Source organism: Choloepus didactylus, chromosome 12, assembly GCF_015220235.1.
Source record: "Choloepus didactylus isolate mChoDid1 chromosome 12, mChoDid1.pri, whole genome shotgun sequence".
Classification (NCBI taxonomy): Eukaryota; Metazoa; Chordata; class Mammalia; order Pilosa; family Megalonychidae; genus Choloepus; species Choloepus didactylus.
This window is the reverse complement of record NC_051318.1, coordinates 37,275,125-37,292,874: the sequence shown is the minus strand read 5'-3', so window position 1 is coordinate 37,292,874 and position 17,750 is coordinate 37,275,125. Positions and strand designations below refer to the sequence as shown.

Here is a 17,750-nt window from a genome sequence, read left to right as displayed (position 1 = left end):
ATGTCCTGATCTAACACAACAACCTATTCTCAGCACACAGCCAAGCCCTCAATAAATGTGGATAAAGATTTCACAATTCCTTCCCTCCCTTTTCACACTCAAAGCATTACTAATGTCCTCCTGTCTCCTAATATTCAAATGGACCAGAAACCAAAGAAATAGAACCTGTTGTTGATTATCTAGTTGGACATAGGTCTCCACCCTGCTTCCTGTATTTGGGGACGTTTCTGTTCGTTAGGGCTCCACCAGAGGGTGGAGAAAGACCGGGAGGTGAAGCTCGGGCCAGTTCAGTTTTCGGCTTACTAACATATCTGATTTAAAATTACAGCCAAAATGAGGTTTTAGGTTACCTGAGGATTTCAAAGAACACCACACAGCCGGGTGTCATTACCTCAGATAATGCTGGAATCTTGAGCTGACTGAACTGGGAAGGTAAGGGAGGCCCCAAGCACATACTCTGTCAGATATCCTCCCACCTTCTGTCCATCCTCCCCCAGGAACACAAAGCAAAATACAGCAATGATCTGACTTGATTTCGTTTCATTTCATACTGCTGGATCTCAAAGAAGTGTGGAATGGTATCACTAGCAGGGGAATGGCATCAAAGGAGAGTTTGAAGCTGAACATATTTAGATAGGATCGGTAAGGAAGCCAGGCGGCCAGATGACTTGTATATCAATACCCAAGTGCAGCACAGTGGGCAAACCCAGGCAAAGGTATATGTCACAATATTTACACAAATCTTTCAGAGAAAGGATATTTTTAGGCCTTGGTAGATCTAGGCCATTATGAGGCTGTCTTTAATATATCGGAAAGACGTGAGGTAAAACTCCTTTAGGAGCTTCAAAAGCAATCACAACTCAATCCTGCTCAGGGAATTCTAGCTTTCCTTCGGAGCTTGCAGGTATTTTGAATGTGATGCCTCCCACCCCCACCCACCCCCAACTCTTTCTAAATCACGGAAAACTGACTCGGAAACTTTGAGAATTCTTTTTATATAACCAAAAATCATAAATTATTTTTCCTACAATTAGGAATATCATTAGTAGTAGCTCTACCACTATTACAAAAGTGACTTAAAATCAAAGCCTGTTGGTAGAAAAAGGGATTCTAGAAGTAATCTAATGTAGTCCCCTCATCTTATAGAACAGGAAGCCTAGGGTTCAGAGAAGTTAAGCGACTGCTCAAGGTGACTCAAGAAGCTGGTGGAATAGGTGCCAAGAACTAAGAGATTTATATATATTGCTCATTTAATCCTCATAACAACGCTATAAAGTAAGCATGATAACCATCCCCACTTCACAAATGAGGAAACTGAGGCACACTGATGTTGAGTTACATATCTAAGACTGCACATCTGGGAAGAGGAAGAGCTGGGACTGCAACTCAGGAGGTCTGACTCCAGCGTCCATGCTCTGAACCACTAAACTTCTAGGATTAAAATCCAGGGCTCTTGAGCCCACACAGGGTTTTTTGCATCATAAATAATTTTAAAGATCATGAAAGAGCCAAACATTTGAAAAGGCCCAATAATCTTGTTTGCATCTTGATTAGAACAAAGTAACAATCAAAAATATGTTTTTAAACAATCTGGGAAATGTAAATGGTGTATAAACAAATTATTGTCAATTTTATCACAATGGCATTATTGTTATGTATGAAAATATCCACATATTTTAGCAATACATACCAGGTATATGGGATGAAATGACATGAGGTCTGGCATTCATAATCAAAAAAAAATTAAAAACAGAAAAAAAGAAACACATGAAGCAAGTTTTGCAAAACTATAACTGTGGTATCTGGGTGATGGAATATGAGGGTTCATTATACTATTTTATTTTTGTATGTTTATTATCAATCTTTTCAAACAATTTAATACAAAATTAAAATAAAGGCCTGCAAATCTGAACCTATGACAAAAAATTAAGATGTCAAACAATGAAAAATGTATGAGTACATGTCACTTTTATATTTTAAAGTTTACTTAATGGCAGTCTTTATTATCCACTGAACTATTTTATTTCATTATATTTCTGATCTCACCACCATATACTCATCAATACTTGAAGCATGGGAAGAGCTAGTTAAATACATATACTGTTACTTTTATTTTTGTCCATCTGCAGAATTGCTTTAATTAGTCAGCTAGTTAAGAATATGTATTGAGCATTTACTACGTTTTGGACATTGTACTCATGCTGACCCAAGTTACCAAAGACAGAGCAGAGTATTACCTCCATCTAACCCGGATTGATAGCCGATGAGATTCCGAACCCTGGCTTGTTCTTTTTTTTCTCTGCATTCTGTGAGGATCAGGATTACCTTCTTAGATTCTCATTCCACAAAGCTGGGCCAGAACTTTGTGGCAGGTGTACCTGCCGTGACCTCCTGGCAGACACTGGCGTGTAGCAAGAAGAAGCAAGCCATTGCAAACTACCTGAAGGGAAGTGGGGGGTTGGGAGGATGGCTGAGGCTGATGGATAATTTTTGGTATCTGTAAGTTATCTCAAATTCCTCCTTCTGCAATGCAGAACCACTGCAACGCATTTCCCATTCAGCCAGGAGTCTTTTACACTCCAAGCAGGCCCACCTTACTTCCCATATTTTGTATTTGTTTAAACAACAAGGGTTTCATCAGAGACGTGACCATATACACACAAGACTAAGCGATGAGACACCAGCCAGTCATCTGGCTGCTCATGCTTAAGGCTGTTACAGATGCCATAAGGGTATCTGGAGAAAACAGATGTACTATCAAAGCATCATGAGGCAACCCAAAGGATGTCACACAGGAGAATGGACACAAGGTCACTATCAGTAGGCTCTCCTTTCACAGGCAGGAAAGATATTCAAGGACTGTTGCACACCAGTAATTAGCAGTATGTGCCTGTGTTGACACTTCTGTGTTCAATGTGATGGCTTATTAAACTGGTACCACCTCTTCAGTCACAGTTTGTCAGCACTTTGGAAATCATGACAGAGTAATATGTTTTATTTACTCTTCTTTTGCCTCAAATGCCTGATGAAGACCAGCAGCCCCTAGTTAAAACAACCAAGTTTTGTGTGAGAACAGAAAAGATGCCACGATGTCGTGAGCTTTATCCTTAGTACAGACACACTGGTAAAAAAACTTAGGAAGATCCAGAACGTTATACTTATGCCAAAGCAACAGAAGTTAATGTAAAAGATGGCCAAGTTCTAGTCTGTTCCTACCTCCCGCTCTACTCCTTACCATCAACTGATCAACTTCAGTATGACAGAAAAATAAAATCCCTGTTTCTTACTGTTCAAATTAGCGGCTGAACTAACACACTGAAGGAATCTGGAGTTAGCTGACAGATCTGGCAATGGAGAGAAAAATCAAACTGAGCAAACTGGATATGGAAATCAGGGAAGCTTTATCTTCATTCTCCACGAACTTCACTGATGCAATCCTGTGTCTGTCCATAAAGGATATCAATCTACCACCAAAAAGATGCCTCCACCCATGTATTAAGGACCGGCACTTCACTTGGGCACAGTACTACCACCAACCACCACACACACACACACACACACACACACACACACACACACACACACACACACACACACAGGCAAGTACAGTGCCACAAAGCCCAGATAATCACTTCCAAGGCCCATCTTCTTGCATGTTCCAACAAACAACACAAGTCACCACCCACAAACAAACCCCTTTCAAGGAAACAAATGCCTGCGGCAATGCAAGGAGCTTCTCAAAGTTTCCAGCTGCCCTGCAGAACACGCTTCTGTTCAAACGTCGCTCCGAAGACTCCCGCACAACCCAAGCGACCCGAGTACTGTGTTTCCAAATATAGAAGGACTCGCCCCGGCTGTGGAAAAGTTGATTTAAAACTTCATTTTCGTCACACCCAGAGGCCTATTCTCTAAAAACTTTCTGTCACAATCAGATTAATTTGGGGGATGCTTATTTCAAATCCCCAAACTTAATAGTAATTTTACACCAACGCTGAAATTACCAAGGGCTCCTATCAGGCCCCGTGACCCTTCGTAAGAAGATACCAGCTTGCCAGCTGGGGAGGGTGGGGGGTTGCTGAACCGTCTCCCTCCCAGAGCGCAGGCTACCCAATGGTCCGCAGAGCCATCTCCCACCCTGAATGGATGAGGAAGCCCCACCTCCAACTCCCCCTGTGCACCCCCAGGCCACAGGTGCCAAGCCCCTCCAGAATACGAGAGGAGGAGGCTGTTGGAAGGTTAGAGGTTTTTGAAAGAAGAGTAATTTCCCAACTGGCAGAAGGAAGGCAAACTGATGGGCGGTTGGGGAGGAGATGGTAAGAAACTGCGGGAGATGGCGATCTCATTCCCAGTAAATTTCCCAGGAGGACAGGGGCAGAATGAGCAGAGGCTTCCTGGACGCACAGAGAGGTCTGTGAGTTGCTGCCCCTGCATGACCACCCCTTCTCTCCATTCCAACGCCACCCTCCCGCCCCCCTTAATCCTGCAGACCCAGGAGGGTCAGCGGCTCCGCTTTAGCCCGGCCAACTTAAAAGAGCGTGGAGGAGGTGACGGCGCGCAGGGAGCCAGGGGATGAGCTGCGCTCGCGTCCAGCCCCGAGCCCGCAGGGCTACCTGAGCTCGCCTGCCTCCCACTCCCCCTCCCTCCCTCACTCACCAGGAGCACAGAGCCGCGCACCACCTCGGACACGCTCTGCCGTAGCTCGGCGGCCGTACCCGGCTTACTCAACGCCCGGGTGAACTTCCGAGTCTCCGCCGAGGCGGGGAGCAGCGGCGGCTGCGACATACTCGCCGCCACAGCCGCCGCCTTCCCCTGCTCCCGCGGCCCGGCTCGGCCGCGCCGCTGCCAGGTGCACCCTCCGCGGCCCGCCGGGTCAGCCGGCGGCTCCCAGCCCCGCCGCCTTCCTGCTTCTCCCGCCGCTCGCTGAGGATTCGGCTGGCGCAGCTCGGGCCGGGCTCTCTGCGCCGCGGTCACGCTCCGAGGCGCCCCCTTCGGTGTCCGCGGCCCTCTGCGTCCTGAGCAGAACCTGGGCTCACTCGGATAGACGGTGCGTGTGGCGGTAGCAGCTTCCCCATGCCACCAGCCTGCCTCCGCGACCACTCTTCGGGCCGCCTCCTCAGGGCGGGGTGTCCGGCGCGGCGCGGGGCGGGGAGGGGCAGCGGGCGGAGGAGGGGCCGACGCGGCGGGACCGCGAGCTCGGCAGGTCGGCCTACCGGCAGCGGCGCGAACCGCGGAGTATCGCGGACGCGGGATCTCCGACGGGGAAGGAGGGGAGACCCGAGGGACACCTCCGCTCCGGGCTGACTTTTCCCCGAGGGCTAGTCCGAAGATCCGAGGCGAGGCCGGCTCACGCCTCCGAGAGAGCTCACAAGAATCCCCGGCACCAGAGCCTCAGCACTGGGCCTCTGGGTTCCCTGTCCGTGGAGCCCTGCAGCGCAAGTGAGGACCTTGAGATCACCGGAGGGGTCCGGGCTCGGTGGCACCAAGTCTTAGCTCCCACACCCGTGGCACCAGGCGTCCGCCGGAGTGAACCGGGGGCCTCTGCGAAGACGGAGGTTTTAGAAAAGTGGCATTTATACGGCGCCGAGACGGCACAGGCCCCTTCAGAAACCGCCGTTGCGCGGAGCTGGACGGAGCGCCTCTTCTCCGGATTTAGCATTGGAACACTGCATGCACCCCAGGTTGCGTTTCTCCGCCTAAATCCACAATTCCTCCCCCAGAAGAATCTGATTAACGGTGGGGAAGCCTCTCAGAGCTGAAGTGAGCTTCCCGGGACGAGGGAAGTTGGATGGAAGGGCAGGCGCTTCTTAGCGAGTGAGCATCGCGGGGGGGGAAGGGGTGTTTGGGAGTCACTCAGACCCCAGCCCGCAATGATGGCCTGCTTTGTCTCCTTGGACGTGATGCAAAACTTTTGAGCCCCGCTTATTTTATCTGTAAAATGAGAATAATCCTGAACGAGGTTTCAATGACACAGCGTGTCTGTGACGCGTTTGGCTTTGTTTGGCCCGAATCGGAGGTTCTTCTGTCGCCTCTCCCACGGAGGGAAAACAAGGCGCAGGGCCAAGGAAACTGGATATGTGGGCCTGCGAGTCCAACATCTGACCCAGAAAGCTGCCCAGCCTCCACTATTCAGGAACTTCTTCCTTACACAGCCTTTACCATTTTTCCATTCCTAAGAGTCCTCCACGGCCCCTCCTCCTTTTTCCCTCTTTTTTTTTTTTTTTTTTTTTTTTTTTTTTTTAAGGAAGCCCGGAGCAGCGTAACATTGGCCGGGATAACGAGAAGGCGCGCAGTGAGCCGGGATTAGCTCGGGCCTGGAAGAGAGCTGTGGCGCATGCTCAATGGTTTGGGTTTGGGCGGGTTCCTGGGGCGGAGAGACTGTCTTAAAAGCTGCGCCGCTGACTGGCCGAGCTGCTCAGGCCCCGCCCATCGCTTGGTGAAGGAGCTCCTTACCTGTCCCGCTGACCTCCAAAGTGCTCGCGGTAGCGTGGTAAACTCGGGTTTTCTGGAGGAAATTTCAGTCCCAGGTTAGCCCAAATGCCCTGAGGTGTAACAGCCGTCGTCGCCGGGTGTAGGAGGCATATTTTTGCGTCCCACTCCACCAGAAAGGCAAACACTGCCTAAAGCGTACTCTTAAAGTGGTAGGGAAAAATAACCATCTAGTGCAATAAAGCAAACTACCACTGTTGGGGATTTAATGAGAAGGTCTAGTACATAATGTAATTGGAGGTTAGGCATGCAGTCAGCACTGAAATGCATGCTGGATTTGAACTGTTTTCCTAGTGAATTGGGACCGCAGGATGTGGCACCGACTGATCCTGACAGATTGGAAGATAAAACAAGTAATAAATGGTAATAAAAAACAACTACACACTAACCCGTCTCTTCCTCTGTGAATTGAAGAAATAGTCCAGAAGATTTACCAGACCCCTTGCGTTGTAAAGTAGGGCAGGTTCAAACGGGCCTGACTCTGCCTTTCGTGGGGAACTAGGGAACTTGGGCGGTTTTGCATGACCTTGCACAGCCCGCGTTTACACCTCGGCACTGCCTGGAGTGTGTCAGCTCGGTCCCTATGTGAGCTGTTAAGATACTAGACTGAAGATCATGAAGTAAGGTTCCCCTTTGAGCTTCTCAGTCCTGAAGAAGTCTCAGACAACAAACATAAACCTTTCCACACCTCTGTTATCTTGGCTCTAAACCTTATCTACTTCCAAAGGCAAACATTATATATATATTTATAAATATATAAATATAATTTAAAACAAAGAAGGCACCTGGGGTTGTGGGATTTTTTCTTTCCTTTTTTGTTTGTTTTTTGTTTTGTTTGTTTTGTTTGTTTGTTTACGTTTAAGAACTATATGAATAAAGAAAAGAGAATGTGAAAGTGGAAATTGAAATCTGGAAAGTGAAGAGTCCCCCAACCTTCTATTAATGCCCCTCCACATCTCTACCACGCCTAAATTCTGCACCAGCTGATTCATTACATTCTAAAATTGGCAGATTTTCATTTAGGAAGCAGGGGATGAAGCTTGATTCGCAGACGGTAGTCATTGACAATGTCTAACCAAGTGCAAGTCCTGACAGAGAACAAGGCATGGGAATGTGAACTCAGTCCAGGAATGTGGATTTACCCAGCAACCCAGAGCTGAGCCTCTTCTTCCTGGTGAAGTGTTGCTGATGGCAATGGGACATTTCTCATTGAGCAGAAACATAGTCCTTAGCGAAATCTATTTCTTAATTCTCCACCAGAGTGGCCCAGAGTTCTAAGTTCTTATTGCATCAGCTCTTTCTTGGAGACAGGTGATCACACCTTTTTAGAAGGAGGAGAACTAGCTACAGGTGAGGGTGCTCCATGGGATGAGGCTGAGCTATGGCTGGACAAGGTTTGATGGTGTTTCAAGTGTGGTAGAAGATACATACATTTACTATAACTTGAAGGAGTAACACAGTTTTTCCAAAGATGTAAGAAGAAAGCTTTCCTTTCCATTGAGGATGACACTGGTAGGCAATAGAGATGAAATATAATTATAGCCAGTTTTCAAAATTTGCATATAAATGATACTACACCCAAATATTTATAATTTTAACATTATCCGTGATGGAATAACCTTTCCACATCATTTCCTTGTTAGTTTGCTTTAGAATTTGTTTGTGTCTTAATGACATATAATTAGTTTAAAATCTTTCCAGATATATCTTGAAAGCCTATTTGTTCTTAGTAAAAATAAAAAGTAATCTATGAAAAGTAGTCCAATGGAGTACAGGGCCCAGAGAAGTGCGAAAGGGGGCTTTCATTCTTTATCTTACTCTTGAATGGATCGAATTTTTTTCAATAAACATCTACTTTTGTGCTTCTTCTAAATGTTTCTCATAATGCCTTTTTTCTATAATTAATTGACAAATGCTTGGAGGTAGGCTTTTGTTAATTCCACTGAGTAACAAATAGAAGACAGTCATTCAAAGAATATCTAGGGGAAAGGTATACAATTAATCTAATACATAAGTTTAGAGACAACACTTAGGGTTAATGTTACTAGAGGAACTTCTATTTTATTCAGGAGAGATTCTTAGAGGAGATCAAATATAAGGTCTTTAAAGAGATAGTTGGGAGGGCGGGGCAAGATGGCAGACTGGTGAGCTGTAAGTTTTAGTTACTCCTCCAGGAAAGTAGGTAAAAAGCCAGGAACTGCGTGGACTGGACACCACAGAGCAATCTGTCTTTGGGCATACTTCATACAACACTCATGAAAACGTGGAACTGCTGAGATCAGCGAAATCTGTAAGTTTTTGCGGCCAGGGGACCCGCGCCCCTCCCTGCCAGGCTCAGTCCCGGGGGAAGAGGGGCTGTCAGCTCCGGGAAGGAGAAGGGAGAACTGCAGTGGCTGCTCTTATCGGAAACACATTCTACTGATTCAAACTCCAACCATAGATAGACTGAGACCAGACACCAGAGACTCTGAGAGCAGCCAGCCCAGCAGAGAGGAGACAGGCATAGAAAAAAAACAACACGAAAAACTCCAAAATAAAAGCAGAGGATTTTTGGAGTTCTGGTGAACACAGAAAGGGGAAGGGCGGAGCTCAGGCCTTGAGGCGCATATGCAAATCCCGAAGCAAAGCTGATCTCTCTGCCCTGTGGACCTTTCCTTAATGGCCCTGGTTGCTTTCTCTATTAGCATTTCAATAACCCATTAGATCTCTGAGGAGGGCCATTTTTTTTTGTTGTTTTTTTTTTTTTTTTTTTTTAAAATCCTTTTTTCTTTCTCTAAAACAATTACTCTAAGAAGCCCAATACAGAAAGCTTCAAAGAATTGCAATTTGGGCACGTCAAATCAAGAGCAGAACTAAGAGAGCTCTGAGACAAAAGGCAATAATGCAGTGGCTGAGAAAATTCACTAAACAACACAACTTCCCAAGAAAAGGGGGGTCTCCACTCACAGCCACCATCCTGGTGGACAGGAAACACTCCTGCCCATCGCCAGCCCCATAGCCCAGAGCTACCCCAGACAACCCAGTGTGATGGAAGTGCTTCAAATAACAGGCACACACCACAAAACTGGGCGTGGACATTAGCCTTCCCTGCAACCTCAGCTGAATGTCCCAGAACTGGGAAGGTGGAGCAGTGTGAATTAACAAAGCCCCATTCAGCCATCATTTGAGCAGACTGGGAGCCTCCCTACACAGCCCAGCAGCCCAGAACTGCCCTGGGGGGACGGCACTCACCTGTGACATAGCACAGTCATCCCTCAACAGAGGACCCGGGGTGCACAGCCTGGAAGAGGGGCCCACTTGCAAGTCTCAGGAGCCATACGCCAATACCAAAGACTTGTGGGTCAGTGGCAGAGACAAACCGTGGCAGGACTGAACTGAAGGATTAGACTATTGCAGCAGCTTTAAAACTCTAGGATCATCAGGGAGATTTGATTGTTAGGGCCACCCCCCCTCCCCGACTGCCCAGAAACACGCCCCACATACAGGGCAGGCAACACCAACTACACACGCAAGCTTGGTACACCAATTGGGCCCCACAAGACTCACTCCCCCACTCACCAAAAAGGCTAAGCAGGGGAGAACTGGCTTGTGGAGAACAGGTGGCTCGTGGATGCCACCTGCTGGTTAGTTAGAGAAAGTGTACTCCACGAAGCTGTAGATCTGATAAATTAGAGATAAGGACTTCAATAGGTCTACAAACCCTAAAAGAACCCTATCAAGTTCAGCAAATGCCATGAGGCCAAAAACAACAGAAAATTATAAAGCATATGAAAAAACCAGACGATATGGATAACCCAAGCCCAAGCACCCAAATCAAAAGACCAGAAGAGACACAGCACCTAGAGCAGCTACTCAAAGAACTAAAGATGAACAATGAGACCATAGTACGGGATATGAAGGAAATCAAGAAGACCCTAGAAGAGCATAAAGAAGACATTGCAAGACTAAATAAAAAAATGGATGATCTTATGGAAATTAAAGAAACTATTGACCAAATTAAAAAGATTCTGGACACTCATAGTACAAGACTAGAGGAAGTTGAACAACGAATCAGTGACCTGGAAGATGACAGAATGGAAAATGAAAGCATAAAAGAAAGAATGGGGAAAGAAATTGAAAAACTCGAAATGGACCTCAGGGATATGATAGATAATATGAAACGTCCAAATATAAGACTCATTGGTGTCCCAGAAGGGGAAGAAAAGGGTAAAGGTCTAGGAAGAGTATTCAAAGAAATTGTTGGGGAAAACTTCCCAAATCTTCTAAACAACATAAATACACAAATCATAAATGCTCAGCGAACTCCAAATAGAATAAATCCAAAAAAACCCACTCCGAGACATATACTGATCACACTGTCAAACATAGAAGAGAAGGAGCAAGTTCTGAAAGCAGCAAGAGAAAAGCAATTCACCACATACAAAGGAAACAGCATAAGACTAAGTAGTGACTACTCAGCAGCCACCATGGAGGCAAGAAGGCAGTGGCACGATATATTTAAAATTCTGAGTGAGAGGAATTTCCAGCCAAGAATACTTTATCCAGCAAAGCTCTCCTTCAAATTTGAGGGAGAGCTTAAATTTTTCACAGACAAAGAAATGCTGAGAGAATTTGCTAACAAGAGACCTGCCCTACTGGAGATACTAAAGGGAGCCCTACAGACAGAGAAACAAAGACAGGACAGAGAGACTTGGAGAAAGGTTCAGTACTAAAGAGATTCGGTATGGGTACAATAAAGGATATTAATAGAGAGAGGGAAAAAAATGGCAAACATAAACCAAAGGATAAGATGGCCGACTCAAGAAATGCCTTCACGGTTTTAACGTTGAATGTAAATGGATTAAACTCCCCAATTAAAAGATATAGATTCGCAGAATGGATCAAAAAAAATGAACCATCAATATGTTGCATACAAGAGACTCATCTTAGACACAGGGACACAAAGAAACTGAAAGTGAAAGGATGGAAAAAAATATTTCATGCAAGCTACAGCCAAAAGAAAGCAGGTGTAGCAATATTAATCTCAGATAAAATAGACTTCAAATGCAGGGATGTTTTGAGAGACAAAGAAGGCCACTACATACTAATAAAAGGGGCAATTCAGCAAGAAGAAATAACAATCGTAAATGTCTATGCACCCAATCAAGGTGCCACAAAATACATGAGAGAAACACTGGCAAAACTAAAGGAAGCAATTGATGTTTCCACAATAATTGTGGGAGACTTCAACACATCACTCTCTCCTATAGATAGATCAACCAGACAGAAGACCAATAAGGAAATTGAAAACCTAAACAATCTGATAAATGAATTAGATTTAACAGACATCTACAAGACATTACATCCCAAATCACCAGGATACACATACTTTTCTAGTGCTCACGGAACTTTCTCCAGAATAGATCATATGCTGGGACATAAAACAAGCCTCAATAAATTTAAAAAGATTGAAATTATTCAAAGCACATTCTCTGACCACAATGGAATACAATTAGAAGTCAATAACCATCAGAGACTTAGAAAATTCACAAATACCTGGAGGTTAAACAACACACTCCTAAACAATCAGTGGGTTAAAGAAGAAATAGCAAGAGAAATTGCTAAATATATAGAGACAAATGAAAATGAGAACACAACATACCAAAACCTATGGGATGCAGCAAAAGCAGTGCTAAGGGGGAAATTTATAGCACTCAACGCATATATTAAAAAGGAAGAAAGAGCCAAAATCAAAGAACTAATGGATCAACTGAAGAAGCTAGAAAATGAACAGCAAACCAATCCTAAACCAAGTACAAGAAAAGAAATAACAAGGATTAAAGCAGAAATAAATGACATAGAGAACAAAAAAACAATAGAGAGGATAAATATCACCAAAAGTTGGTTCTTTGAGAAGATCAACAAGATTGACAAGCCCCTAGCTACACTGACAAAATCAAAAAGAGAGAAGACCCATATAAACAAAATAATGAATGAAAAAGGTGACATAACTGCAGATCCTGAAGAAATTAAAAAAATTATAAGAGGATATTATGAACAACTGTATGGCAACAAACTGGATAATGTAGAAGAAATGGACAATTTCCTGGAAACATATGAACAACCTAGACTGACCAGAGAAGAAATAGAAGACCTCAACCAACCCATCACAAGCAAAGAGATCCAATCAGTCATCAAAAATCTTCCCACAAATAAATGCCCAGGGCCAGATGGCTTCACAGGGGAATTCTACCAAACTTTCCAGAAAGAAATGACACCAATCTTACTCAAACTCTTTCAAAACATTGAAAAAAATGGAACACTACCTAATTCATTTTATGAAGCTAACATCAATCTAATACCAAAACCAGGCAAAGATGCTACAAAAAAGGAAAACTACCGGCCAATCTCCCTAATGAATATAGATGCAAAAATCCTCAACAAAATACTTGCAAATCGAATCCAAAGACACATTAAAAAAATCATACACCATGACCAAGTGGGGTTCATTCCAGGCATGCAAGGATGGTTCAACATAAGAAAAACAATCAATATATTACAACACATTAAAAACTCGAAAGGGAAAAATCAATTGATCATCTCAATAGATGCTGAAAAAGCATTTGACAAAATCCAACATCCCTTTTTGATAAAAACACTTCAAAAGGTAGGAATTGAAGGAAACTTCCTCAACATGATAAAGAGCATATATGAAAAACCCACAGCCAGCATAGTACTCAATGGTGAGAGACTGAAAGCCTTCCCTCTAAGATCAGGAACAAGACAAGGATGCCCGCTGTCACCACTGTTATTCAACATTGTGCTGGAAGTGCTAGCCAGGGCAATCCGGCAAGACAAAGAAATAAAAGGCATCCAAATTGGAAAAGAAGAAGTAAAACTGTCATTGTTTGCAGATGATATGATCTTAAATCTATAAAACCCTGAGAAATCAACGATATACCTACTAGAGCTAATAAACAAATTTAGCAAAGTAGCGGGATACAAGATTAATGCACATAAGTCAGTAATGTTTCTATATGATAGAAATGAACAAACTGAAGAGACACTCAAGAAAAAGATACCATTTTCAATAGCAACTAAAAAAATCAAGTACCTAGGAATAAACTTAACCAAAGATGTAAAAGACCTATACAAAGAAAACTACATAACTCTACTAAAAGAAATAGAAGGGGACCTTAAAAGATGGAAAAATATTCCATGTTCATGGATAGGAAGGCTAAATGTCATTAAGATGTCAATTCTACCCCAACTCATCTACAGATTCAATGCAATCCCAATCAAAATTCCAACAACCTACTTTGCAGACTTGGAAAAGCTAGTTATCAAATTTATTTGGAAAGGGAAGATGCCTCGAATTGCTAAAGACACTCTAAAAAAGAAAAATGAAGTGGGAGGACTTACACTCCCTGACTTTGAAGCTTATTATAAAGCCACAGTTGCCAAAACAGCATGGTACTGGCACAAAGATAGACATATAGATCAATGGAATCGAATTGAGAATTCAGAGATAGACCCTCAGATCTATGGCCGACTGATCTTTGATAAGGCCCCCAAAGTCACCGAACTGAGCCATAACGGTCTTTTCAACAAATGGGGCTGGGAGAGTTGGATATCCATATCCAAAAGAATGAAAGAGGACCCCTACCTCACCCCCTACACAAAAATTAACTCAAAATGGACCAAAGATCTCAATATAAAAGAAAGTACCATAAAACTCCTAGAAGATAATGTAGGAAAACATCTTCAAGACCTTGTATTAGGAGGCCACTTCCTAGACTTTACACCCAAAGCACAAGCAACAAAAGAGAAAATAGATAAATGGGAACTCCTCAAGCTTAGAAGTTTCTGCACCTCAAAGGAATTTCTCAAAAAGGTAAAGAGGCAGCCAACTCAATGGGAAAAAATTTTTGGAAACCATGTATCTGACAAAAGACTGATATCTTGCATATACAAAGAAATCCTACAACTCAATGACAATAGTACAGACAGCCCAATTATAAAATGGGCAAAAGATATGAAAAGACAGTTCTCTGAAGAGGAAATACAAATGGCCAAGAAACACATGAAAAAATGTTCAGCTTCACTAGCTATTAGAGAGATGCAAATTAAGACCACAATGAGATACCATCTAACACCGGTTAGAATGGCTGCCATTAAACAAACAGGAAACTACAAATGCTGGAGGGGATGTGGAGAAATTGGAACTCTTATTCATTGTTGGTGGGACTGTATAATGGTTCAGCCACTCTGGAAGTCAGTCTGGCAGTTCCTTAGAAAACTAGATATAGAGCTACCATTCGATCCAGCGATTGCACGTCTCGGTATATACCCGGAAGATCGGAAAGCAGTGACACGAACAGATATCTGCACGCCAATGTTCATAGCAGCATTATTCACAATTGCCAAGAGATGGAAACAACCCAAATGTCCTTCAACAGATGAGTGGATAAATAAAATGTGGTATATACACACGATGGAATACTACGCGGCAGTAAGAAGGAACGATCTGGTGAAACATATGACAACATGGATGAACCTTGAAGACATAATGCTGAGCGAAATAAGCCAGGCACAAAAAGAGAAATAGTATATGCTACCACTAATGTGAACTTTGAAAAATGTAAAACAAATGGTTTATAATGTAGAATGTAGGGGAACTAGCAGTAGAGAGCAATTAAGGAAGGGGGAACAATAATCCAAGAAGAACAGATAAGCTATTTAACGTTCTGGGGATGCCCAGAAATGACTATGGTCTGTTAATTTCTGATGGATGTAGTAGGAACAAGTTCACTGAAATGTTGCTATATTATGTAACTTTCTTGGGGTAAAGTAGGAACATGTTGGAAGTTAAGCAGTTATCTTAGGTTAGTTGTCTTTTTCTTACTCCCTTGTTATGGTCTCTTTGAAATGTTCTTTTATTGTATGTTTGTTTTCTTTTTAACTTTTTTTTTCATACAGTTGATTTAAAAAAGAAGGGAAAGTTAAAAAAAAAAAAAAAAAGAAAAAGACAAACAAGGAAAAAAAAAAAAAGATGTAGTGCCCCCTTGAGGAGCCTGTGGAGAATGCAGGGGTATTTGCCTACCCCACCTCCATGGTTGCTAACATGACCACAGACATAGGGGACTGGTGGTTTGATGGGTTGAGCCCTCTACCATAAGTTTTACCCTTGGGAAGACGGTTGCTGCAAAGGAGAGGCTAGGCCTCCCTGTATTTGTGCCTAAGAGTCTCCTCCTGAATGCCTCTTTGTTGCTCAGATGTGGCCCTCTCTCTCTGGCTAAGCCAACTTGAAAGGTGAAATCACTTCCCCCCCCCCTACGTGGGATCAGACACCCAGGGGAGTGAATCTCCCTGACAACGTGGAATATGACTCCCGGGGAGGAATGTAGACCCGGCATCGTGGGATGGAGAACATCTTCTTGACCAAAAGGGGGATGTGAAAGGAAATGAAATAAGCTTCAGTGGCAGAGAGATTCCAAAACGAGCCGAGAGATCACTCTGGTGGGCACTCTTATGCACACTTTAGACAACCTTTTTTAGGTTCTAAAGAATTGGGGTAGCTGGTGGTGGATACCTGAAACTATTAAACTACAACCCAGAACCCATGAATCTCGAAGACAGTTGTATAAAAATGTAGCTTATGAGGGGTGACAATGGGATTGGGAATGCCATAAGGACCAAACTCCACTTTGTCTAGTTTATGGATGGATGTGTAGAAAAGCAGGGGAAGGAAACAAACAGACAAAGGTACCCAGTGTTCTTTTTTACTTCAATTGCTCTTTTTCACTCTAATTATTATTCTTGTTATTTTTGTGTGTGTGGTAATGAAGGTGTCAGGGATTGATTTAGGTGATGAATGTACAACTATGTAATGGTACTGTAAACAATCGAAAGTACGATTTGTTTTGTATGACTGCGTGGTATGTGAATATATCTCAATAAAATGATGATTAAAAAAAAAAAAAAAAAAAAAAAAAAGAGATAGTTGGGACCTCAGTTTATCACTTCTACTTTATTCAGGAGAGATTCTTAGAAGAGATCAAATATAGGTCTTTAAAGAGATAGTTGGGACCTCAGTTTCATAAACTTAATTGTACATATAAATCACTTGGGATCTTGTTAAAAAGCAGGTTCTGATTCAGAGGGTCTGGGGTGGATCCCAAGAGTCTACAGTTCTAACAGGGTCCCAGGTGATATGAATCTCGTAAATCATGCAGATGCTGCTGATCCACAGACCACACATTGAATACCGAGCACATTGACTTCCATTTCCAGCAGCATGGCATACTTAAAATTCTCCTTAACCAATTTGGCAGGTAAACTCACTGCCCTCCCCCCATGTGCCCATGACTCCCAAGGGTATAAATCTCCCTGGCAACGTGGGACAGGACTCCTGGGGATGAGCCTGGACCCAGCATCATGGAATTGAGAAAGCCTTCTTGACCAAAAGGGGGAAGAGAAATGAAACAAAGTTTCAGTGGCTGAGAGATTTCAAATGGAGTCGAGAGGTCATCCTGAAGGCTACTCTTATTCATTATATGGATATCCCTTTTTTTAGTTTTTAGTGTATTAGAATAGCTGTAAGGATATATATATAATATATAAGGAAATATCTGAAACTGTCAAACTGCAACCCAGTAGCCTTGATTCTTGAAGACGATTGTATAACTATGTAGGCTACACAGTGTGACTGTGTGATTGTGAAAGCCTTGTGGATCACACTCCCTTTATACAGTGTATGGACAGATGAATAGAAAAAAAGGGAACAAAAATTAAATGAATAATGGGGGGGATGGGATGTTTTGGGTGTTATTTTTACCTTTATTTTTATACTTTTTTTGAGTAATGAAAATGTTCAAAATTGGGGTGATGAATGCACAACTATATGATGGTACTATGAACAAGTGATTGTACACTGGATGAGTGTATAGTATGTGAATATATCTCAATAAAACTTAATTTAAAAAAAAATTCTCTTTAAAAATTCTCCAGGCTGACTTTTAGAATTCAAGAGAAAAGAAGACCAGAAACTCGATAGAAAATGGACAAAAGCCAGGACAAAACAAGTCACAAAAGAAGATATAAAATGACCTTAAACATATGAAAAGATGTTTGACCTCTTTTCGAATTAAAGTACACTGATATTCAGTTTTTCGTCAATCACCTCTTAAAGTTTTTCATCAATCACCTCTTAAAGTTTAACACTGTTGGAAAGGCCATAAAGGAGCAGGTTATCATCAGTGTTAACAAATTTTCCACACCAATGC

The 17,750-nt window shown here is 43.0% G+C and overlaps 1 protein-coding gene across 5 annotated transcripts in view; it reads right to left on the bottom strand.

Annotated features, from left to right (window-relative positions):
• DOCK9 (dedicator of cytokinesis 9) overlaps positions 1 to 5,066 on the bottom strand; it is a 299,763-nt gene extending 294,697 nt beyond the window's left edge. For 2 of the 5 annotated variants that reach the window (XM_037800399.1, XM_037800409.1), the window contains exon 1: positions 4,654 to 5,066. In XM_037800399.1, coding sequence (XP_037656327.1) covers positions 4,654 to 4,782 — 129 coding nt within the window. In that variant the 5' untranslated portion in view covers positions 4,783 to 5,066. The remainder of the gene's footprint in view (positions 1 to 4,653) is intronic. The other 3 variants (XM_037800414.1, XM_037800420.1, XM_037800417.1) reach the window with 2 other exon arrangements.
• Between the last annotated feature and the right edge of the window lie 12,684 nt (positions 5,067 to 17,750).